General features: G+C 37.4%; 1 protein-coding gene across 2 annotated transcripts in view; it reads left to right on the forward strand.

The window, feature by feature from the left end:
- NT5DC1 (5'-nucleotidase domain containing 1) overlaps positions 1–25,060 on the forward strand; it is a 128,016-nt gene that overhangs the window by 71,707 nt on the left and 31,249 nt on the right. For both annotated transcript variants that reach the window (XM_061366179.1, XM_061366180.1), the window contains 2 exons: positions 12,732–12,906; positions 15,865–15,962. In XM_061366179.1, the coding sequence (XP_061222163.1) occupies positions 12,732–12,906; positions 15,865–15,962 (273 nt within the window). The remainder of the gene's footprint in view (positions 1–12,731; positions 12,907–15,864; positions 15,963–25,060) is intronic.

Consider the following 25,060-nt stretch of genomic DNA (forward strand, 5'->3'; position numbering starts at 1 on the left):
AATACTTTTTATGGGCAAATTCCTAACAGATCTGCAGGTGTAGTATTATCAGACACAGTTACATCTTTGATACTCAAATAGTTTCTGGCGCCTGACAATTTCCCTTTAAAAATTAAAAAGAAAGCCTTATTTCTACTTCTGTTTCTTTCTTGTTTATCTTGAGTCCTTATACAACAGGGAAATTCCTTTTAAAAAGCAATTGTGATGTAGCCACTATGACTGATATAATTTAAAATTGGTCCTGATAGGAGCATTTTAATGAGAGAGCTCTTTTTTGTGTCCTATAGCGCTATAAGCAAGTTAAGATCAGCATCAATTATTGGTGCATTTTCTATATTCAATTAGTATCTTCTAGTAGAAAGGAGGTAATAAAAGAAAGCCTATCTAACACATGAGATTAACACAAGACTCTGACAATAATGTTCAGATGTCAGTTCAAAAAGTAAGTGAATGAGGATTAAATGTTAAGTTTCATTTTTGGCAAAATGCATTCTGCATTGCATGAGCTGCATGCAAACTTGACTCCTTGCAGGTCTGTTTTCTTGGGACTTAATAACCTTTCCTGCAGTCTGGAAAACAAAAGAGCTGTTTGTATGGTTTCTTCCTAAATATTCAGGGAAGAGTTTTGTTGCTCAGTGCAAGCTGCTTCTATAAACATTTAAAATGTATAAATACAAATTGTTCATGCAGTGTTTCCTTTCATAAATATTCCGTCCTGTTTGGCTAAGCCCCATGTAAGTGGTATTTGAATGACAGGGCTTTCTTCCTTGTGAGGGTTCGAGTGGTAACCAGGCTCTTGCCTTGTTTTTTTCTCATCAAAGTTTTTAATTGAAGGTATAGTGCAAGGAGAGGAGAACTGGAGCAGAACTTTTGGTGGAGGAGTGGAGATTCAGGGAAACCCTCCTGCTCCACAGCCCACCCACCCAGGAGAATAGCAGGAGGGTGCCCAGGAGTGCCCACTGCTGTAACACACAGTGTGGGTTCCCAGCCACCCACTGCCAGGCCTGCCAGCCACTGCAAGAGACCTGAGAGATGGAGCCCTGTAAAGTTTGTATTAACAGACACAGCTGCAGACATCCATACAAAGATAACCTCATAAAGGCAAGAGTTCTCAATTGATAGAGCCTGTAGATGACCTAAAACGTCAAATATGCACAGCCTATCCAGAGTACAGTCCACTTGCTGCAAGAGGTCTATTTCAAAGTGAGAGCACACTTAGATGTGTATCCAAAGGTATCTTCAAAAAAGTTTGGACTTCGCTGTCCTAATTATAAATAAATATAGATACCTTAACGTTCAAGTTTCTTCAAGATTGCTGTCAAATTGAATTTCCTATGCCAGCATCTCTGTGACTCTGGCAGAGAAACAAAAAATTGATATACTTCTTGCAAGAAAATGGCAATGGAACTAGCTGTAAGGATGCACAGTCTCACATGAACAGTTAATTTATTTCTAATTAGAATGAGAAAAAAAGGAGAGAGCAAGCATATCAGGTATCCTTCGATATTTGCATGTTATGTAAGAGAGCCTGTGTTCACATCATTCCTTTTCTGCCAGAGTCAGATTGCAGTTTTAGACTGAGATTTCCAAAGCATAAGCTTGAAATACAGAGCCAGAGGCTAATTCCAGGTTTGATGATTAAGATACGCATAAGCAGTAGGTATTGTAAAGTTTGAGTCCATGTTGCCATATGAAGTGGAGAGGGTCAGATAAGTGAGATTAAAGCACAAAAACAAAATCAAGTCAGCACCAGGATTCAGCAGACTGGAACCGTGTTCCAGCAAGGCAGAAACAGTACTTCTGCCTGCCTTGCAAAATGGACGTGTGCGCAGTAAGCAAGTACCAGTCAATGTGCATGTGTTTCCGCCTTAGTTTTTTCTGTATTTTAAGGGCTTCTGTTTAATACCGATGCAGGTGAGGGGAAAATCTGGAATCCTAGAGAAATTTGTGAGAAATTATAAAAATATTTGTTTGTTGCACAGTTCTCCTTATAGAAACACTTCTTCCTCATGCGCACTCCTGGAACTAATCTGGGGTAGCCACTGTTCGTTTGGGATCTATTTTATATTAAGTGGCATTTACAAGTTTACTTTTTGCCTTGTTTGGATAATGTTAAAAGTAATGAAGAATAAAACCAGGAGAGAAAAGAATGCAGAGTCACAAATAGAACACCTGGAAGATTTTGCTTTGTAACTTTTTAATAGATTTCCCTAGGCTCTAAACTTCAGAATTCTTGTAGACAGACTGGCCAGCAAGGACTTTTCCAACAGCGCTTTAGGTATAGTTTTAAATATTTTTTTTCCATTCTCTGTAAGAGAGTGATGAACTCAACACACATGTTTTGTAGGAAATAAATTTAGTTTTTCAATTTTTATAGCATTCTTAATGAAGACTGTACATCTTGTTAAATTCCTAGAAAGCAGGTTTCTTTTTGTCTCTGTTCTGAAGCTGGTAGCACTGCAATGGAATGAATAGATTTTTGTGCTCAAAAGAGCGGCATTAGAAATTGTATGTCCCTCTCAGCCTTTCCATGGCAAGTTAGCAGGTACAAATGGGAGAGGGATGGCCTGCAACGAAAGGAGCATGAAGTCAGCAGTTTGTGTCTCCCTCTTTTGATGAAGTTATCAAACCTCTAATTTGTATATTGTTCAAATTGGCAAAACCTGTGTCATTAATAGCAAAAAGTCAACAGCTGTGCTGTTACTCTTTGCTGAATTCATTCATTTTACTGCCTACAAGGAAATGTTGTTTCTGATATGATCATAGGCATCATTATCCATAGGTGAGGTTGATGAATATAGACACCAGCATTATTTACTCAATGGGTGAACATATACATCTGTAATATGTAATCATAGTACTTTAAGGAACTATAGACAGTATCTTGCATCTAGCCCACCACTACCTAAGGGATGGATTAGTTGTTAATTTTTTAGCTTCTTTTTAAGGACCTGCACTTACATGATCATGAAACCTCTTAGGCAGCTTTTCCGGTGTGTCAGTATCCTTAAAATTAGAAACTTTATTAGCATCTTTAATCTAGGCTTGCAGAAGTATAAGCTCACTGCTTCTTGACTCATTGACCTTAGTCTCAGGAAACAGATTATTTCTTTCTTTTCCCTAAGCAGGAACTTTCTGCATGTTTGAAGATTGATATTATTTCTCTCTTAAGATTTTGTTTAAGCTGTCAAATCACTCAGTCTTTACCATTAAGCTTTCCCTCACAGACAGACCTCTGATGGTTACTGTTTGCAGATCATTGTCATTTGAGGTCATTTTTGTAGAACTGCTCATTTCAATTCTGTTCTGTCTTAAAAATTTTATCTGTAAATTGTAGGGGATTTCCCAAGGGCCTTCTGCCTTCGCGGAGGCAAATAAATAGAGAAAAGAAAAATAAATATCGGGGGGGCGGGGGGGGAACAGCCAGGAAATAACAGGGATTTGCTCTCCCCATGACACCCATGGTTCTTGATAACAGGGAAGCAGTGGTGTTTAAGGGTGATGGTGCAGCTCCCAAGGAGGCCTTGAAGACTGGAACCCCGCAGGGTTCTCGGGGAGTGGGGTACGCTGCTCGCTAGATGGCACCACCTGCACATTGAACTGGAGAAATGCGACCTGAAACGAGAAGTTTCCACTCAGGGAAGCTGCTGTCTCTCTTTCCGGTGCCAATTGGCTGAACTATTTAGGTGGCACACAAATACGTTTATATGTAGGGTTTGTTTCCTCCAGCTGTGCTGGCTTCTTCGAGATGAATGAATGCCTTTACACTACACCTCACCGCAATGTCTAAGTGTAACCCTGCTCTTCTCATCATTTAACCTCTTTGGGTCTTATCCTAATGGTCCTTCTTGCTACATCTTCCTGTTAATATTTAATACATGGGAACTGGAAATACACTTCTGCAGTGTCATCCATGAACTGCTTTATGAAGCTTTTAGTTCGTTTATTAGCAATCTGTAGCCTGAATGTCATTATAAAATACTTACGGGCTGTGTTTTATTTCTTCATTGTGCGTTTCATTTCTACACCAAACAACAGCATGTTTCATGCAAGCCAGTGGACTCAAGTAAATCTCATCAGATGTATAAATAAAAATGTACTCTAATATTTTACTTCTTGTCTAACTAGGTGCCCACATTTCTTTTAGGCCACAGTAGCATCCTGAGCAGATCCCATTTCTCACCTTCTTAGCTGTATTCGGTTGAACAAAACAATTTCATCCTTCTGTCCTAAATTGTTTTGCAGTTTTTTATGATGTGTTTACCAGGGCTATATTTTAAAGGTGTGTGAGTTGACCCCAGGTGGAGTTTAACAGGCATTTAAGTGTGCAAAGTTTGTTGGGAAAAGAAGGTGTTCAGTACAAATACTTATAATGTATATAGAAGAATAATCTCAAATATACTTCTATGGCAAAAAACAAGCTTGTGTGATGAATGAATGTATAAAGAAGGGTAGCTTCAGCAATCTGAGTATAGGTGAAGAGGGAGATTTCCAGAATATTTGTCATGATTTCCCACTCGTAGGTTGTCTCCCTGTAAATACCAACACCATGGCAATGCTTCTGTAACAAATGATCCATGTAAATCTTTAATGGGAGAAAAATATGTGGATTTTGTTGCTTTGAGTAATCACTGTATCACCTTTTTGGTTTTCACTTCTAAGTGTAGGTTAGTGTGTTGCATGAATCCAATAAGACAACATTCTTGACCATGGAACAAAACAGATTTTTCTACCTGCAGAATATTCATTTTTCAGTAGGGATTCACATTGCAGTAGGAATTATGAAGTTCTGGAGAATCATGCTGATTTAATATGTTTGTCCAACAAATAGTAGTTACCTCTTCATGGGTTCAGTGCTCAGCCCATGAGTTACAAATGTGTCATCTGAAATTAATTGATCTCATACGGTTTGATAAATCTGGTCTCTTACACTGCAGAATACCATGGTAACATAAAGGAAGTGAATTATTTTGAGAAAGAAATTATTTCCTCTAAAATGTAGCAACAGATGCTTTTCTACCTCCAAAGTACAACCTTCCTGCTTTGTAGTATACTGTGGAAACATTGCTATGTTGATGTAAATATTACCATAAAACCAGACGGAAAAGAAAAAACAAATTCTGTTTCCAGGTTTTGTGTATACAAAACTATGGAAGGTCATCCAAACTACCCACATGTTAGACACCTTTCTAACAAATACCATGTGTTAGCAGCCCTCATGAAGTCAGGCTGCAAACTTTGCCACATACCATGTGCTTTTCATTACTTTTTAATTTGTGTTATTACCCTTCACTAGAGGAAGGGATCTGCAAGCATGTGATGAGAGACAGGACAAGGATTGCAGGGTTGGGCTAACTCTGGCAGTGGGAGTATCAGCAAGGTGTAAGTGTTCTGGGCTGGTCTCAGCCATCTGGGAATACTGATAAAAACAGGTAATATATGAAGGTAACCTGGTTTTCACTGTTCGTGGACCTCAAGAAGAAGCAAGATTAATTCTACTTGGAAAAAAAAAAAAAAAAAGGCATCTGGCTGTGGCATTGCACTTCTAGGAGCTTTGACCATTCTGAATCCAGAATACTGCTGATGCGATACAAGGTGAGGCAGGACTGGGAAGCAAGAGGGTTAAGATTAGGGGTAGACTAAATGGGGAGGGAAAGAAGGGTGTCAGCAAATGGTTGTTTCTAAGGTTGCTTGAAAGGCTTTTGGTAAAAGGTAGTTAATGAAGTTACGTTTCCTTGAAGAGATACAGCCTCACCTTGAATCTGACTTTGGTTGGGACCATCCCTGAAACCTTCAGCCTTGAGGTTCTGGGCTGGCCATCATAGGTCTTCAGTCCCCTGTAGAACGCAGATAGCAGGGTGGGGGTGATGTTCAGCTAAGAGATGGCAGAGCAGCAATAGCCTCCAATTTTGACATTGTGACTTCCATTTAAATACAGCTAAAAGTCCTGCGCTGTTCCTGACAGCCTTTGGCATGGGAATCTCACCTCAGAAATGTGAGGATGAGAGGGAGCATATTGGTTCCTGCCTCGTTGTATCAGACCAGGAGAAAGAACAGCTGCTCCTTAGAATAATTTCTAATCATTCAGCCTCCTTTTAGCTTGAAACCTGTCTTTAGTTACCAAAGCGTTTTGAATTTTGGAGTAAGCTTCTCGTAGGCCACAGGAGTAGAAAATGAGTAGAAGGGGAAGTGACCCATGAAGTATTTGCAGAGATGATGTTTTGTGTGTGTTCTGCTGAAGTGTTTCACTCAGTATGTTAAATATTTATGTAGCCCTGCAGTCACTATTACTAAAAGTAATCATGTTTTCCCTAGCCCACCATGGATCCTTACCTTTTGGTCATCCCCTTGAAATTAATCAAGGTGAACAGAGTTGTCATCACTTGAAATAGTTTATTATTTTAGAAAATATAATCTGTTTCTACCTAACCAGACCTGGATGTTGCTAAAAATATTGAGAAGGTTAATGTTACATGAGCTGTAAATATTTTCTTTAACAGATACAAAGGCAAAAGAGGCAAATGTCAGATCAGTTAATCCTGTATTTCCATTGATGTCATTTGTTCAAAACTGAAGTGCCACATGCAAAGCCTTTACTTTGCAATCATAAAAATCCTTACTTTTCTGAGAACCCAGGAGGAAAAGTTTTCTCTTTGATTTGACATACATGTTCCCTATCAGCGGGTATGCACTATTAATAGAATACAACTTAATACTGGTCTATTATGTATTTCTTTTTATATTTGCTAGCTTCTATCTTGTCTGGTTTCTGACATTTTTTCCCTTTCTTTTCCTGTTCTATTGGTACATAGAAGAGTAGCTTGAAAGATACCCTGTATGAAAGCCATCATACATGCGGGCACATAAGCTAATTCTGAGCTAGAACAAGCAGAGAGGTTCATCTGCTGCCAGGTTCAGCCCCATGATGGGCAGCAACTCATGGAGATGTCATTATGAATTCCTGGTCTCTACTGGCCAACACCAGGTTTTTTTACCTTTTCTCCTCCCAGAAATACTGCTTCTCTGTTGTTTTTTTATTTTTCATAAGAGAACAAGAGATTTGGTAGCATAATAGGGACTGTAGTGATAGGACAAGGGGTAATGGGTTAAAACTTAAACAGGGGAAGTTTAGATTGGTTATAAGGAGGAAATTCTTTCCTGTTAGGGTGGTGAGGCACTGGAATAGGTTGCCCAGGGAGGCTGTGAATGCTCCATCCCTGGCAGTGTTCAAGACCAGGTTGGATGAAGCCTTGGGTGATATGGTTTAGAGCGAGGTGTCCCTGCCCATGGCAGGGGGGTTGGAACTCAATGATCTTAAGGTCCTTTCCAACCCTAACTATTCTATGATTCTATATTAACATCTTCTTTGTCTCCAGACTCTGTATCCTCTTTTCATGTCTGCTCCTAGTTAACTAAGAGGTATAAATAGCTAGCATTCTTCCTGCCTGAACTGGATCAGGATCCTTAACACTTTGGTCTGTTAAGCAACTGTACAGTAAGGAACTGAGACAATTGCAGACAACATAAAAATACAGAATATTTGACAACCGTGACATTTCTTTTTCGCTCTCGTGACATTTGCCTCTTCCTAACCTCCTATCTTACTGAACTCTCATCCTTTTATTCTGTTTTTAAACATCTTTATCTCCTAGGGGAAGGAAAGGGATGATTTATCTCTTCCTGCTGCTCCCTGTTCCTGATAAGTTCCTAAACCCAGGCCCTCAGAATGCAACCATATTTTGTGCAGTCATCCCTGCTTCATGCTTCACTCTACTTTCTTATCTTGTTTTATGTTAACATTTCCTTCCCCCTGTCTCTCATTTTGCTTCTCCTGCTCCTACTAGAATACACACTTGAGCTTAAATGAAAGGAAATGAAAGACAACTTGTCTAATATAACTTTAACTATCACCCCCTACTTGCTTTCATTAGATGAAATGGCAGTCATTTTTTAAAATCTTCTGTAATGAAGGTATTTTTCTTGTGTTTCTGTTGAACACTCATGTTGTTGGATATGTTTGTTTAGGCAAGAGAACAAGACACTGGTCAAAGAAATGTCTCTCTTCACTCTAAAAACCCAAAGTGCTGCAGGACTACAGTGAAAAGCAGTATACAATGAATACAGTTGTCTGCATCACTATGGATAGTAACATTTTATTTCAGCTCTACTCTGTTTATCAAATAATAACTGCAACTTACCCATAAGTTCTTAGTCATATCAGAGATGCAGAGAGTCTGGCTATGGGTATTGATAGCTAAACTATCAAATTGCCTTTGAATTTAAAGGAGAGAAAAGTCACATTCCCAAATACTACTTTCATTGTAAGGGATGGTTAGTTGTTAAAGCCACTAAATACAAACTACAAATTGGCAGCTTAAAGTTTATTTTTCTTGGCTGAATTATTTCGTCTAGGACTTTTTTAGCCTCATACCTCTCTGCTTAGCTAAATCGTATAAATAGTGGATAAATTCTTTTTAATTCAATCAGGTAGGTGCTCCTTAGAAGCAGTGACAATACTGAAAAATACACTGTGTTCCTGTGTTTTAATTCTGTTCTGAAACCTTGCCAGAAACATGCCTCTTGAACACTTGCCTTTTTTATAATCCAAATAACAGTTAAGAGATGAAAACTGCAGTGTGCTGGCAGTGTGAATTTACAGACATTGAGTCCAAACAAGTCCAGAGCCAGTAGTGTGTAAACTGACCCTGCCAAGAAGAAGTGGTGTAATAAAGAGCGCAAGAGAAAAACACAATTATTTTTTTCCCCAAATAAACTTATTATATTAGAACATCAGACTGCATACTTCAATAAAGTACTTCTGTGACTGCAGTAGAGGAGTTGGATTAAAGGCTGGCTTATTGTCTGTGCTGATGGACTTCTGCCACTCTGGGCAAGCATTTTATAGCCTCTTTCTGAGTTTGATCTGGGGATTCTGCATTTCCAGCTGTACAGAATTCCCATCATACTAGCTATCAGAGCTGAATTACAAGCAATTAAACTGTAAAGCAAGACGATGCAAATAACATCTTGATCAAATTACAGTGTCGGATGAGACAAGAAAAAAACAACCCCCAAACTGGGCACTGAGGGAACCTCTGCTAATATATGTAGAGGAAATTATATTGCTTTGAAGGTACAATAGGACATAGATCTGATAAGAGGCTCTGGCAAGGCTTTTATATGTGGCAGTTCTAGGCAACTCATTTTAGTTGCTTGTATTTCTATCTTCTGCTTAAAAAGTAAGTATATTTTTCAGAAAGGACACTTAATGGACTATAAAAACAATTATTATTTTTGAAAGTGTATTTGGAAGATTATTATTAATCACTACAGAGGCCACTTGCTAATTTGCTATCCCAGGCTGTATTTCGGAGATTTCAAATAAGTTACAAGTTGTTTAGTAGCAAGAATGGATATTGAAAAAACTGTGTTTGCTCCATGGCAACATACATGTAATGTGCTACATAGTTTTGCATAAAATGCACATTTTCTTTCCTGCTCCAGATCATTGGATTAAGTTTTCTCATACAATCGCAGGGGGTAATTATGTTGATTGTTATGTTAATTGTCATGGTCTTCTTGTTTCCCTTTTTTTTTTTTTTTTTTTTTTTAAATGAAATGCTTTCTTATATTTGAGAAAGTGTTCACACTGCCAAAGAGCCAGAGGTTACTAGTGTAGGCTTTGGCATGCATGCAAACCACTGAAAAGCAATAGAGACATTCAAGGTGAAAGTTGCGACGTTTTGTTACTGTTGTTTTGCTTTCACTGATTTGTGTCCATATAGCTGTATGTTAAGTGATATTCATAAAAAAGATTAAAATGTAGAGATTATATTTTAGGCTGTGTACAGATGATGAACTGTCAGCTGTAGTGGTAACCACAAGTCCACCATTTTAATAATAGTGAATTTCTGGACCAACAAAGGTTCTCTAAAGCATGATTATAGTTCCACTTTATAGTTCCTCTGTTGGCTCTGGTAAAATGACTTCTTTTCTGATTTCTCACTGACTCTTTGCTTAATAGAGTTTTCTTATTACTTTAACGGTTTTCCTGCTTTAGGAAAACCAAGTGTAGCATATGTCATAGTGGTAACATATACCCTTGGAAAAAGTGCTTCATTTCTCACTGTCACGTCGTTCCATTTGATTGTGAAGGCTTGACATACTGCTTTTCTCCATCACATGTTAAAACTTCCACAACTCTTTTTGCCAACAAGGTGCCTGTGGCTCTGCTGACCTTGTCAAAACTGGCTCTTGGCCTGGGATAGCAAGCAAGGTTTTCAGCTTTTATTTTATTTGGCTTTCAATAAAATCTTGCAAGCTTTGGTGATTAAACTCCTTCACAGGTATGAGTATGTATTCAACAAAACTGTCTTCACGAGATGCAATAGAATGTTAGGAATTAAGTTAAATTCTATTCTCCTGGGCCATGTTGGCCTAATTGCAGTAGAGTATGCTTTAATGAGTGTTTTTCTAAGGTGCCTCTGCCTGATATGGCAAACAGCCCAGAGGCAAACTTCAGATCCCAGTGTCAGGAACTGATTGTCTGCAATTAACAGCTGGGCTTAAGGGTCTGGATAGAAAACTAAGATTCTCAGTTCATATGTTGAATCCAGAGTTGTTGACCTTTTCCAATGCAGCTGTAACTCAAAAGGCCAAATACAGATTTATCACATAGCAGATACTGTGCAGAGTATGGACAAAAAAGACAGTGTGAAGTAAATTAAGTCAAAATCTTTAAATTAGTTGCACATCAAAGAATGGTCAGTGGAGGGTGGGAGGCATTTGATAAGGAAAGAACAACAAAGTGTCCAACAGTAAAGTTCCTATCTAAAATGGGATCTTTTTACCCTGTATGTGTAAATTAACTTTGCCATCTTTCTTTTAATTGTTTGAACCTTTGAGAGCTAATGCCAAGCCTGCTTTGTTTGTGTCCCCTTCGTTCTCATATAATAATGTGCATTTTCCAAAACATCAAATTAAAATTGTCATACCATAGCATATGGAATATTTTTACTAATGATAATGCTGAGAAAAAAAATGCAGCTTCTGCTCCTAAAAGCTACATTAACAACCCCAAATAATATTCATTATTCATGCCCCAGGAAAAGGAGGGGAGAGTCAGGGGGAAGAGGGAACACTGCAAGTAACATTCCTTTGTAAATCAGATTATTTTAATCAAAAAACTGATTGGTCTTGTCTAGCTCTCAAGGCAAATGTCATGGCATCCCATAATGCTGGCAGCATTATTCCCTTGATACAGGCTATTACGCAGCCTGACCTAAATACTATGAAGAGCTGGAATAGTGACCTGATTATGAGTTGGGAAATTTTGTTTGAGAAACTGTCCTCAGATATAGTAGTCTGCTCTCTAGCTTTTGTGAAGATATCTGTCAAGTCACAGTACAGAATACGATAGTTTTGCCTACTGTCTAGTTGCAGTGATAACAGCCAGTTCAGAACTTCTTTTGGGAGACTTTTTTTCCCTGTCATCTGTAGGTGTTTGAGTGTGTAATTTATGAAATAGTGTTAACTTTAGCATCCACCATTTTTCAGTCTTCCTTTGATACTAGTGTTTCAAACATACATGTTCTCTTTCATTAAATTGCTAAAGTTCAAGTGGTTTAAATCTTATTTTTTCAAACTAGAGAACAACATTACTCACATACCAGAAGGCTAAGTAATGTCTGGGATTTATTAAATCATTCAGCAAAGTTGACCACAGACAGTTGCATATAGAACAAATGCTGGAAGAAAAATAATCTTCTATGATGATGTTCATTATAGTATAACACACACCAAGAGCCAAAAACTTGGTATCGTTTCTGTCTCTACAATTATTACATTTCTTTTCAGACCTTTAATTAGCTTGACGTTTTTGGTTATATTAGGTTTGAGCACAGAGAAAATATGTAGTCTTAGATCGTAGGAATGATGAAAAAGGTAAGTTTAATGTTAATTTGACATCTTGGTTAATCAGCTATGGGTTATAATAAGATAAACATTTACTGGTGACTTTAATGAATAGGTAACTTTTACTGCCAAGTTAGTGTTATTGCACACTTCTTAAAATCTCACATTCCAAATGTATTTGCAAAATTCTATTGCTGATACATTCAGCAAAAAGCATTATTGAAGCTGGAATTGGAACTGGGGGACGGTGTTGCATCTATTCCCAGTATTCCACACGTGAGTCTTTGCAAGTTTTATCACGTTTCATAGTGCTAGTTATGAAAAACGCAAAAATATTTAAATGTGTGTTACTGATCAGACAGTGCTAACCTGCAGTGTCAGAAATAGCTTCACAGATGTTATTAGAAATTATAGGTCCTCCCAATTTTCTAAACATTAAACTAACTTTAAAATCACAAGTTTGAGTATCCACAAATTGAGCAACTGCAATAGGAAGCAATTGTTTGCTTTTTAAAGCTACTATCTGTAACTTATTTACTTTCATGAGCAAAAGAACATCAAACAAAATAGCTATGCAAATTCCATGATAAAAAAGTCATAATAAAAAAAGTCATACAAAGTCATTTCTGCTGCAGTGTATCCTCTTGGTTTGATTGGGGTTTTGGCTTAGATTGAGTTACAGCCCAGAAAAAGTTTTTAACTTTGCTTCTTCGCCTTCTTAAAATTGTGTTTCTTGCACTTAAAAGGCTATTTGTTGTGTGGATTAAGCGGTTTGTGAGCAGGGTTGGATAATGCATTATTATGTTTTAATTTTTTAGAAGACTGTGGTACATATTTCCCAGAAGTCAAAAATCATCCAGACAAATATTTACAAAGATGTCCCGAGACTGTAAAAAAGTGGCTGAAACAACTGAAGAGTGCTGGGAAGATTCTGCTATTAATTACTAGTTCTCACAGTGACTATTGCAGGCTTCTGTGTGAACATATTCTTGGGTAAGTGCAACGTCCGTTTCAAATTACATCTGCCAGATAGCAGATAAGCCTGAGCTATAGGGAAGTTAATTTGAGTTTCTTTATGCATTGTAAATTATTTGGATCTGAAATTTCTGGTAGGCCTCTCTCTAGTAGAGTATTACAGGATACTTGAGGGAAAGTAGTCCATCTGTGAGCCTGTGAGCTGTATCTGATTCACAGCACACTAATATCCTTCGTCTTTTCTGAGCATCATGATGGGATTGAAGATGACAGGGAATATCTTTCAGCCAACAGCCATTATATCTAAATCCCAATTTTATCATAAGTTTTTGCTAGACTGTCTTATTCGTGTCACTTGCTTCTCCAGTGGTGAGTGCAAGTAGTAGTAATATTTCATTTCCTTTCAGTAAATCTGCATGTAAAAGCTTACAAATGCTTCTTCCCAGTGGGGTTTTCCAAGAGATGGCTGTGCATGAGAAATGTGCATTTATAGACCACAGCAGAAAAGATAAAACAGGTAGTTCATTGCACTTGGCAGTTGGTTGAGATTGTAGTTCATCACAACAGATATTTTTAGCTGTATTGTTAAGAACATGACTGTTCAAGTCAAATTCAGTGAAAATCAGAAGAGCTATCTCTTACACCCCTAGAAATGAATTAATCAGTGATGCAAATAGCAAGGTGGATGATATGGTAAGAGTTTTTAATAAATGAATCAAAGAAACAAAGTAGTGCAATGTAAGCCAGCCTTGGTTATCTGGATGGGCAAGGGAACAGCAGAGTGAATACATCAACACAATAAGAAAACCACAGGCAAAGTAAAAAACACAGCTACCTTCCAAAACCGGTCCTGCCACTTTCACTTCTCTTTTATATTCTCTGGGCTAAATGCTAAAAAGAGCACCAGCTGTGCCAGCTCTCACTGCCTTGCATGAACAATTATAGTTGCTCATTTAGGGGAAAATCTACCTCCTCACTAAAATCAATTATTCTTATGAGTAAGATGCCTTTGATTGATTTTTTTTGTTTGTTTAGATCTGTCTAGTTGTTTTCTGAATTAAAATTTGGTATGAAACTAAATTCTTGGCGACATATAATGATTTCAGGTTTTGTTTCCTTGGTGTCAGTTCCCTCTCAAAAGATAGATGTCTGCTAGAAGGATACTGGATCACTCTTTTTCCACATAAGTGTAGGATGTTCTACAGTGTTCATTACAGTCATTTTCCAGTGAGTCATGCGATGTGGCTTCCAATGCATCTTCGGGAGAACGGAGTACTCCAGGGTCCATCAGACATCACTGAGGTCTTTTTTTCCTGAAAATAATTCTAGCCTTTTAATTCCTTTTGTTTGTTTCATGCTTCTTATATCAGACAATAAGACTACACATCTGTGCAGCTTTTTGTAGTACTGGAATATATTCTAGACTCACAACTATTATGTCTGCCCTTTAACTAGATCAGGCTAACTGCATTTTATTCTTCATATCAACACTTATGAATTGTGTCTCTGTAGTCCCTTATTAATTTGTTTTCCTAATCAGTATGACACTGAGAAGTTCAGATATTAAATCAAAAAAAAACCTAGGGATAAAGATGAAAAGCAGAGATATGTGTGATGTATTAACCTGTTGCTCCTATTATCCTTACCGTATAGCTGTTAACATTTTTGCACTTTATTCAGGAAGTTCCTTTTTGGTTCAGATATTATCTACATAAAATCAGTGCTGAGAAATTCTTGCTGAAGTGTATCATTTACTGTTTCAAGAGCAAACTATCCCAGTTGTGTTCATTTGACCAAGCTGTCTTTAAGTAAGGAGATAAGTCTAAGAGAAAATCTCCTCTGGAAATAAAGTGAGAACCATTTCCCAGGAAGGGCACACACATGTTGCTGGGTTTGGTGAGGAAGGTATGTAAACCTACAGAAGCAAGTAGCAGTTTATTCACACAAGCAGCGATATCATGGTGTGCCTTTTCAACTTTACCTGCCATGAGAATGCATGTCCAGTTAACTGAGTGGTTTAGTGTTGGCAGGAGCACACCTAAGGACGAGTCAATCATCACATAGTCACTGAAGCTGAGTAAGTGTCATTTCACCTTTTCACTTCCTAAAAGCAAATAATTTTTTGAAGCCGGTCATTTTGACTTCCTCTGTGGTTAGTGGGAAGAAAACACTGGGCATCACCCTTGGCAGTTCATTCTGTACCATAAAATTACATTGAAATAAGTGGGAAGAATTGCCTTCTAAGAATGTGGATGTTTCTTCATTGAGTCTGCCTGTGGTGTAGATCAGTAGCTGTGAATTCAGCATGCAATTTTTGGATGACTAAAGTTATTTGAGGTACATCCTACCCTTTGTCTTAGCCACTTACTGTAATCACAGGCCACTATACCAAGCACAAGCAGTGAGTGGAACAGATTTTATCATGTATAATGTTACGTAGTAATGTAATACGAGCTACGGGCTTTCATAAACTCAGTAGCTTCGTACAAGAGATTTTTTCCTCATTAGAGGAAGGAAATTTTAAGAGATTCTATTTTAAGGCTGGAATGTAATTTAGAGCACAAAATAAAAGCTAGAAGATAAGCACATAGGGAGAGCATACAATCTTTTAGTTAAGATACTTCATTCTCAGGGGAGATTGTGAATTATTTGAAAATTACACAGCTACTTTACTTCCAGTAAACTCCCTCTACTGTTGATAGCATTTTAGTGCCTGTGCCCAACCTGGACTTGCCATCTGTGACTTCTTTGTTCCATGCAAGAATATACATCAGCACTATGGGTTCTCAGCCAGCTGTCTTCTCACCTTTTTAGCAGCCTCAGGAAGTCTAGTGACACTGAAAAAGCATCAGGAAAATCATGACAGAAAAAGGAGCCTTAAAGAAGTGCTTTGCCATCTCGTTAAATCTTATAGTGTACTTAGTGACATCCTAGCTAGTTCAGAGTTTAACTAATTCAGTTTCTTTTACTTTCTAGAAACAATTTTGAAGAGTATTTTGACATTATGATCACAAATGCTTTGAAACCTGGTTTCTTCTCTCATACCCCAAACCAAAGACCTTTCCGAACTCTTGGTAAGTTGTAGCTGTGAGTCCCTTCTCATCTGCTTACCTCTATTGAAAAAAAATAAAAATAATAATATATAAAAAGAGAAGATGAAAAGAAAAGAAATAAAAGCAAGAGGACTGCAAAACAGGAACACATATTTTGGAAATCTAGCTTTGAGGGGGAAAGTGGATCTACACAAGACTCTTACAGAGATACTAGTAAAAAATTCTCTTACCACTGAGAAATTAAGAATTAGAGTGATGAGGACAATGAAAAGGCAGAGCTACAGCAGGGATTAAAAATGGCATTGGGGCTTAGGTATTGCATGATTAATGAAAGATTAGGAATCCTTTACTGTGCTGACAAGGTCATACAGAGAAAATAAATCATAGAATCAACTGGGCTGGAAAAGACCTTAAAGATCATCAACTCAAAAAAAAAAAATAGCAGAAATATTTCAAGAAGTTAAAGGAAATTCAGAAAATGATACAAATAAAATTGCAAGGGTAAAGGAAATGGTTTATGGAATCTGGTCTTAAATGTGTGTACTTTGGCTAAATAATGACATAGTAGGTGAAAAGGAAGTGCCCCTGTACTCAATTTAATTAAAACAATCCGAAACATTTGGCAATGTTGTCCGTTAGGTAATCAAGGTTGTGACAAAAAACATTTATAAGAGCAGTGTTAATTGAACTACAAATAGTAACATGGCTGAAGACAGTTAATTTTTCCATAGTTTGGTAAATACATTTATGAGCAACCATTACCTGAAAATCAATCCTGTATCCAGAATAGTGTAAAACAGCATATATTGAATGTATTTTAGCATTTTATGACAGGAAAGTCAGCTGCTACAGCCCAAAAGAAATTTTGCCTGTGGAACTTCTACAGTAAAACCAAAGTGAGCAGCGGAAATTTATATTGAAACTGTATTTTTAATTTTTCACATATTTATATAGGAAAATAAGAAATATCCTAAATATGCTTTTTAAAGGATTAGTTCAAATAGGAAACTGCCAAGTTGACAGTCTGGGAAAAAATAAACCCAGAAGGGAAATTGAAACTATTTATATGAAGGTGGGGAGGAAGGAGCAAAACCATAAGGGATGAAAAAAGGCTCCGTTCTTCAGGTCTTTTATTTAGTTTCATATAATGCAAATTGAAAATAAAATATAATTCACTTTAGATGTTTTTTAAACAATCTGATTAGCCTGACTTCCTAAGGAAATCCTGCTGTGTCCCTCTGTCAGTAATCTAGCCAGCAACTTTTGAACCTGTTGGCCAGTTTCAGTAAATTTAATAGACAGCCAAAAACCTCCAAGATGTTTTGTCAAGGGTTTTTTTTGTGCAAACAAAGGCAGAATAAAAAAAGAAGACTTGAAATTACTGCCTGCATTGAGAAATATTGTGTAGCATTAACTTAATTGCCTTATTAGATTCTAAGTACCAAGTTTGATGAAGTTCTTTCTTTCTCATGCATTCAGACAAGAACAGCATTTCCTGGAGTCCTCTTACTGACTGGTTTTCATTTACTTTATATTTTGGCATTGCAAAGAGGCTCATGTGAGGGTTTGTCACTCATTACATGAATAATTTATTAATACAGAATAGAATGGAGTTGTAGAGACCTCATCTATCTAAACAGGTATGGGACACAAACATAACTAAAGCAATCATCAGATAAATAATTTGCTGGACTTTTATATATATATATATATAAAAAATCATATTCGATTGGCAGTTTCTTCTTAAAGACCAACCAGAACATTCAAAGCAAAGACTTACACATACAGGACAAGTTTTTAGAGACATGTTTTGAAATAGTGAAGAGCTTGCTTAAGAGTATGTGAAGTTTAAATCAAAATAGGAGCAATTCTATGAAATTGAAAACGTCCAGAATAATAATGTGTTTTCATAATGTATCTTTTCTGCCCTCCCTCTGTGTTCCTAACAGCAACCATACAGCTTCAGAGGAAGCACTGATGGTTTTACCCAGTCACTGCATATACCAAAGAACATAGTTCATTTCTGAAATAGCATGCAGTGGAGCTTCCAATACATGGCAAGGGGTGGATGGGGAGCTGGAGGGGAAGGGAGGGAATGGAGTGGCAGTTTTCCGGTTTCCAGAATTTCCTTAAGGCTTTCTTTTATGTCAGAATCACTGAAAAGTCAAAATTTCAGTTTCTAGCTTTGATTTGCCTCTATATATTTCAGGCTGAAGAAGAGATTAGTTAGCCACTGTGCTTCAGACCTTCTTTCCTCTGCAGCACTGGACAAAATATATCAGGGACACAAAATTTCCTAGGTTTTGCTTGGAAATAGGAAAAAATATAGAAGTAGGCATCATAGGAAATATTTTATCAAAGCACAAAGAATAAACTTTGTTAGTGTAATTTAGGGGGAAAAAAGCTCCAGAAAGTGAAACAAAGCTTGTTCCATGAAGAAATTTGTTTCAGAAAATGAACTGAAATAACTATTTGTCATTCCTATCCATTTCTCCAGGGCTGAGTTTCAGTGGGTCTGAATTACAGTAAGTTCCTAATAAAACTGTATTCCTTTCTATTCCAAAGGAATTGTCATAAATGGACTTAAGGCACAAAATATGGTCTGTTTTCTTAATTTCAAACACCCCAAATGTTGCATTGTGTACTGGAGCTAAATGTTGTTAATATATAACAGGATTTTTCCTGCAAATTTACTAAGGGAAGGGTTTTGAAGTTGTCTAAAGAGAAGGATATATTCATTTCAGTGAGTAATTTCAGAACAGAGACTGTGTTCAGTAAACATTTGATGATGGACGAGAAACAGGACAAGATGACAAAGGAGGCATTGTCTAGAAATGTAGTATCAGGTAACTGCTCTGCAGAAATGCTTTTTCAGTAGACAAGTAATTTTAGAACTAATCCCTTTAGAAAACATGGAAAATTATTTTAATTGTGCAATTAAAAATGCATCACTACTTCATTAGAGTTTCAAGACATGCATCGTTTAAAGGAACCAAAACACTCTTTGAAATCTTAAGAAACTTGTGTGACTGCTTTTTGTTGAACTGGGGTGCTGAAAAACACAATCATTAATTCTTTTATTTGCATAATTGTCTTTCAAATTACCATTTCATTAAATGGAAAAACAGTTTAAAATCTTCACAGATTTTAGAACAGCCACATTTATTTTCACCTGACAAAAGTTCTATACATAAATTTTTGTACGTAAATAGCTTATGTAGCAAAGTGCATAGTTTATGAGAACAGTGCTATATGAGAAAAAAACCAACTTTCCTCCATAATACAAATTCCCCATAATTTATTTGTTATTCACAAGATTACATTTTTTTCTACACAAGGAAATTCTTTATATGGTTCTTGAAAGTACTAATAATATCTTGAGCTATTGGATCTAAGGATCAGCTCAGAAATGTTTTTGTAAATCCTGTGTTGATAACATAGGATTTTCTTTGCTTTCAACAACTACATCCAGATTAAAATAATACATAATTCCATGAAGGACTTGAAGGAATAGCAATGGCAAATACGGTTGTGACTCATTTGATACTCTGCAGTACACCAAGATTTCTGTAACATTTGACAACAGACCTTTACCATTATCACATCACTCGTTAATGTATGTCAGATTACTAGCCTGACTGCCAGTGCTGATCTTTGTCAAATATATTTTTTAGAATGATGAACTAAAATAGAAATTCTAAAGATAACTCTAAATACCCTGAAATCCTTCTGTAAGTCTGTATGCACATGGGAATTCTCACTTGGTCCTAAATAAGACTTTTATATCTTTTCTTTCTAGCTCAGAAACAGTTACTGTCTTTTTTGAACATTTGTTTTGGGTTGTTGTTTGTTGGGGTTTTTTGTAAACTGAAAATGTGTTGCTGATTATCCAGAGTCTTAATGTACAATGCATATTTTAAAATGTATGTGTATCTTCATATATACATGTACATATATATACAGGCCAAAAGCAGTCCTATGTATAGAGTGTAGTGGATGCCATATTTCTGTGAGATAGTGTGCCATTACCCAATACCCAGAGAAACTAACCTGCTGTCCTTTTCTTGAAGGAGTTTTCAGAGCCCGCTTCCAGTTGCACTTCTAGGCTGTCTGCCTTACTCCTGCACTTGAAATTCTCTCCAACTTATGGTGCCTTTGCTACATGATGTAGCCCTCAATTTAGGAAGCTCAGTCCTCCCGTTTTTCCTCAGTTGTCTAGGAACGGAAATTGTCACCTTAACAACTCACTGCAGAAGCTTTTTTTCTCTTTCAGGCATTCTTCTCTAGCCTTCTAAAAATACAGAACAACGCTATAAGCCAATTAGAAAATAAAATAATGGGACAAGATGTAAAATTACATACTTCCAGAGTGCAGACTGTCTTTGATTATTAGGGGCTACAAGACTTCAGAAGAAGGATGTGATCCCATGTCTGCTATTTAAGTTTTCTTCTGCTGTCTTCTGCAACATCTGGGCTTGACTGTTGCCAGTGATGGGATACAGAACTGGGTGGAGACTCAGGGCTGATCCTATATAACTATTTTTATACATTTATATTCTGAGGCTTTTTAGGCCTGAGGAGTGGGATCAGGAAGGGAGTGCCTTCATTTTCCTGGAAGTTAAATGTGTGAGCCATAAAACTTCTTTTTAAGTCATTCCTTTTATTTGAGACTTCTTTCTTTACTGCCAGAAGAATACCAAAATACTACCCAGTAAATTTTATAAGACCTCTAGTAAAATTGTAGAATATCTATTAAAAATGTGGAAGTGTTGAAACAGATATTGCACCATTACAATATGGTACAATATATTACAAAAAAAATACACCATTTATATAGTTTTGCATTAACTCAATTGAAGAAAATAAATGCCATCTCTAGAAAATTCTGATTAAATCTTAAAAAAAACACATTGAACTGAATCTGCAATATAGCTCAGTTGCTATAATTGCTTTGTAATTGGTATCAGATATTCGTATCTGATAAGGAGCGTGACCAGCAAGTCAAAGGAGGTGATCCTGCCCCTTTATTCTGCTCTCGTGAGACCTCACCTGGAGTACTGTGTGCAATTCTGGTGTCCTCAACATAAAAAGGACATGGAACTGCTGGAACAAGTCCAGAGGAGGGCCATGAGAATGATCAGGGGACTGCAGCACCTCCCATATGAAGACAGGCTGAGAAAGTTGAGGCTGTTCAGCCTGAGAAGGCTGCTTGGATACCTCATAGCAGCCTTCCAGTATCTGAAGGGGGCCTGTAAGGATGCTGGGGAGGGACTCTTCATTAGGGACTGTAGTGACAGGACAAGGGGTAACGGGTTAAAACTTAATCAGAGGAAGTTTAGATTGGATATAAGGAAGAAGTTCTTTACTGTGAGGGTGGTGAGGCACTGGAACGGGTTGCCCAGGGAGGTTGTGAATGCCATCCCTGGTGGTGTTCAAGGCCAGGTTGGACAGAGATTTGGGTGGCATGGTTTAGTGTGAGGTGTCCCAGCCCATGGCAGGGGTGTTGGAACTAGATGATCTTAAGGTCTTTTCCAACCCTAACTATTCTATGATTCTATATTTAAGTATAGATTTAAATTTTAAAACAGTTTTAGACTTAGCCTGTAGCTCTTCATAGCACAGTTGTTGGTGTTTTCATGTAGGGACTTGTTATTTGGTGGAGAGCTCACTCTCCCAATAGGAACCTAGGCTTCTGCTGCACCAGTGAATCCTTACACAAATGTATTAGTGTGGTCCTCAGTCTGCAAAGACTGTCATGTTTTCCACAGATTTCATCTGTGCTGAACTCCTCCAGCCACAGGTTGGGATTAAACAGAACTTTTTTCTTCCAGTGTTTCACATGGATCCCTGGTGCATCCAGAGGAGACAGGGGAAAGGAAAATCTCCTGACCTAAATGCAGAGGTGCATAGGAGGACGTGTGAGCCAAAGATGACTTAAAGAGGGTTTGGGAGAGCCAGGTGATAGGAAAGGAGACCATAGGAGGAAGCAGAGTAAAATAAAATAATATAAAGTCTGTAATAGATTCCCATATGTCTCCTGAAATGACTGCCTGTACATTGTTATAACATCCCACAATGCTATACAGTCTGTGAAAGCAATGCAGTTCTTTTAATGAACTTTTGTTTAGCAATTCTTCATAGCGTATTGGCACTGTTCAAGAAGAAAAAGCAGTTATAACTAATAATCACATTTTGTACTCTAGTTTTCAAAACTACATCTTTTTGTACCTCATGAGATCATGATGTTAAGATGGAAGTCTCTGAACTCTTCAAAATCAGAAAAGGTTCTGTATATAGGTGGCAATAGGAGGTCCACTGATTTAAGGTATAAAGTATCTGGTCTATAGGCAAGCCACCAATGAGAAATCGTTCCCTATTTTTATCTCAACTAGAGATTTTCATTTTATCCATCATTTCTGGATAAAGAGGAGGGTTTTTTTAAGCAACTAATTGTTATGGATGATGAAATAGAAAGACCTTCATATGCAGTAACGGGACCTGAGTATTTTCTATTTTTTACTATGAAAATCCATAAGGGTTATGCAAGTGCCTTTTAAAAATGATTCCTTCAGCTGATGCCCTCTTTGGCAGCATGGTCAATGCCTGATTCCATTTTCTGAAAAGCAGTCTAGGTAGGCCAGTAGGGCTGACAGTAGGACACAGGTACAAAGAAATTTAATCTCGTGTAGCAGGGTTTGTTTTCATAAGGATATTCATCATCCAGCGAAGAAGCTCAGAGGGTGTTTCAAAAAATCTACAGTGTCAGGCTTCTTGGCTGACTGTTTCACCTCCCACCCTTTGTTTAGATGATCGTAGTCTAAAACTGTTCCACTTCATGCACCACCTTTGCACGGATACCAGCCACTCAACGGATTTTTTTTCTGACAGTGTAAACATCTGTGTCAGGAACTTACGGCTTCCCAATATTATTTATGTGCTATAGACAAACATTTTAAAAATCAGCATGTGTTACACTGAAATCAAATGGATTTACCAATTAATCCTTTTCTGGATAGTACCTGTGTGTAGTTTGAAACCAACAGTTTGGGAATTATTTTCTATTGTGTCATCAGCATTTGTAATTAAATTATGGGATAGGTAAGATGGGAGATTGTAGTTTAGGACCTCTTTTTAACAGTTAAATTTTATTTCATGTTTGATAAACATAGTTTTAGTTTATAACAGTCTGGATTTTTTTACATCTTCAATAAGTTAGTTTATGTGAAAACATTTAAAACAGATGAAATAGCAAAGTCTGTCCAGGGCATATCCATATCCTTTTGCAGAGCAGACACAATACATTTTTAACAGATGATAGAAATATGTTAGCATAAAACTTCTTTCTTTTCTGATAGTTTTCAAAGTAGTTGCCTACCATATTTGATGGTCATTGCCTCATAAAAACAAGCGGTTTAAACATTTTGGTTCTGTTGGAGAGGAAATGAATTAGAAATTGAGGAAGTACACTTTATTACTAGTTGATAGTATATCATTTATAACCCTTTTGTAACATGACGCAAGAGGCCACTCTGCAGTTTGCACTGATGGTACATACACTGCCATGGCTAAACTGGTATAATTTCTGCAAACAGCCACCCTGTACTAGTTAGACTGTGTGGTAGCCAAAGAACAACTTCCCATCACAGTATATCCTTCTTGGCAGGGAAGCCACTGCTTTCCCCTAGGAAGAGGAATGGAGCAGTTTTGGTTTGTTCTGGGTTTATTTGAATGGGCTTTACTGGTATTTGCTTCAGAAGTGTTGTGAAGCCAGCTTGTCATTGTGTTGTTTATACACATTCTTGTCAGTGATGCGTTTCAGGCATTTTACAGCACATCACAAGCTGGAGGTTGAGTGGGCAACCTCAGTTTCTGTTTCTACTGGGAGGGCACAGTGCTGGCCCAACCACAGCAATTCACTGTAAACCTGGAGCATGGGCCAAGTGCTGGATTTCAACTGATGGCACCTCCTAACTGGAAGGAAGGTACCTGGTTATCAGTCAAGCCATTCGCTGGAAATGGGGTTGGGTGCTGCCTTTTGAGCTCCTTTGTCTTATGCCTCCACCATATTAGCCAGAGGAGCTACCAGGACACAAGCTAATTCTTTAACATTTTGTTTTCCTAAACATGAAGGCATATGTAATCATGTGGCATGTGTAAGTAGTAATTTCTGCCCATCCCCTACTGCAAACCTCAATCAGTAAGGCAACTTCAGCCACATTTGAGCATGGCCTAGTATTCTCAGTGATATTATAGCCTCAACAGGCTGGAGAGGAAAAAATGAATCTGTCACTGCCAACTCAGAGAAAGGCTGCAGTGTAATCTTACCTCTGATTAGATATTGGAATATTAATCCAGGAAATTTTGGCCACAAATGACCCCACTACTGGAAGAGCATCCATGAGACTGCGCCCTGTTTGACCTTCAGTGAATCCAATTGCAAGACACAATTTCATAGGAAAATAGGCCTCATCATTTCCACTGTTGTTTATAAACAGCTCCTTGCTTATAAAAAAAAAAAGAAGAGAGAGAAAAAACAAATAGTCTTTGAACTCTGGCACCCTCTTTGTTTCCGAGTATTGAGATGAATGCTGCACTGGGGATCCATTCTCCAATGCACATCCTTCTTTAAAAAAAAAATTAGTGTGTCAAGCCAGCTTCTTTATATATTTGCATAGTGTTCAAAGTACCTCTGAGGATAAAAGAAATAAGAAGTTATTCATCCAAAAATCAAAACAGTGAAACACTGCAATGTGCTTCTGCATAAAGACAGCAGGGGTTGCTTCAGCTGATTACCTTTGATATTAAATACCATGTTTGGCATAAAGCTGATAAGAATATTACAGAAAGTTAGTTCAAATAAAGCTAAAGCTGCTGCTTTCAAAAGCGTGATATCAACAATGTCCCTTTTGTTAAAACTGGAAAACATGTTTAGCATAATTGCCAAGTACTCCAAAACCAGAATTCCTTGTGCATGGAAAGTGGATTTTTATTTTCAAAAGGAGTTACAGCAACTAACTAACTGCGAAATCCTAGTTATTGATTATATCACATTATTTTCAAGGCCTGGATAAAACACAAACCCAAATTCTGTAAGGTATTGTGCAAGCACATGATAAGGG

This window comes from Neopsephotus bourkii, unplaced genomic scaffold (assembly GCF_033783945.1).
Source record: "Neopsephotus bourkii isolate Nb327-2 ecotype Australia unplaced genomic scaffold, CSIRO-AGI_Nbou_v1 NB_1314, whole genome shotgun sequence".
Taxonomy (NCBI): domain Eukaryota; kingdom Metazoa; phylum Chordata; class Aves; order Psittaciformes; family Psittacidae; genus Neopsephotus; species Neopsephotus bourkii.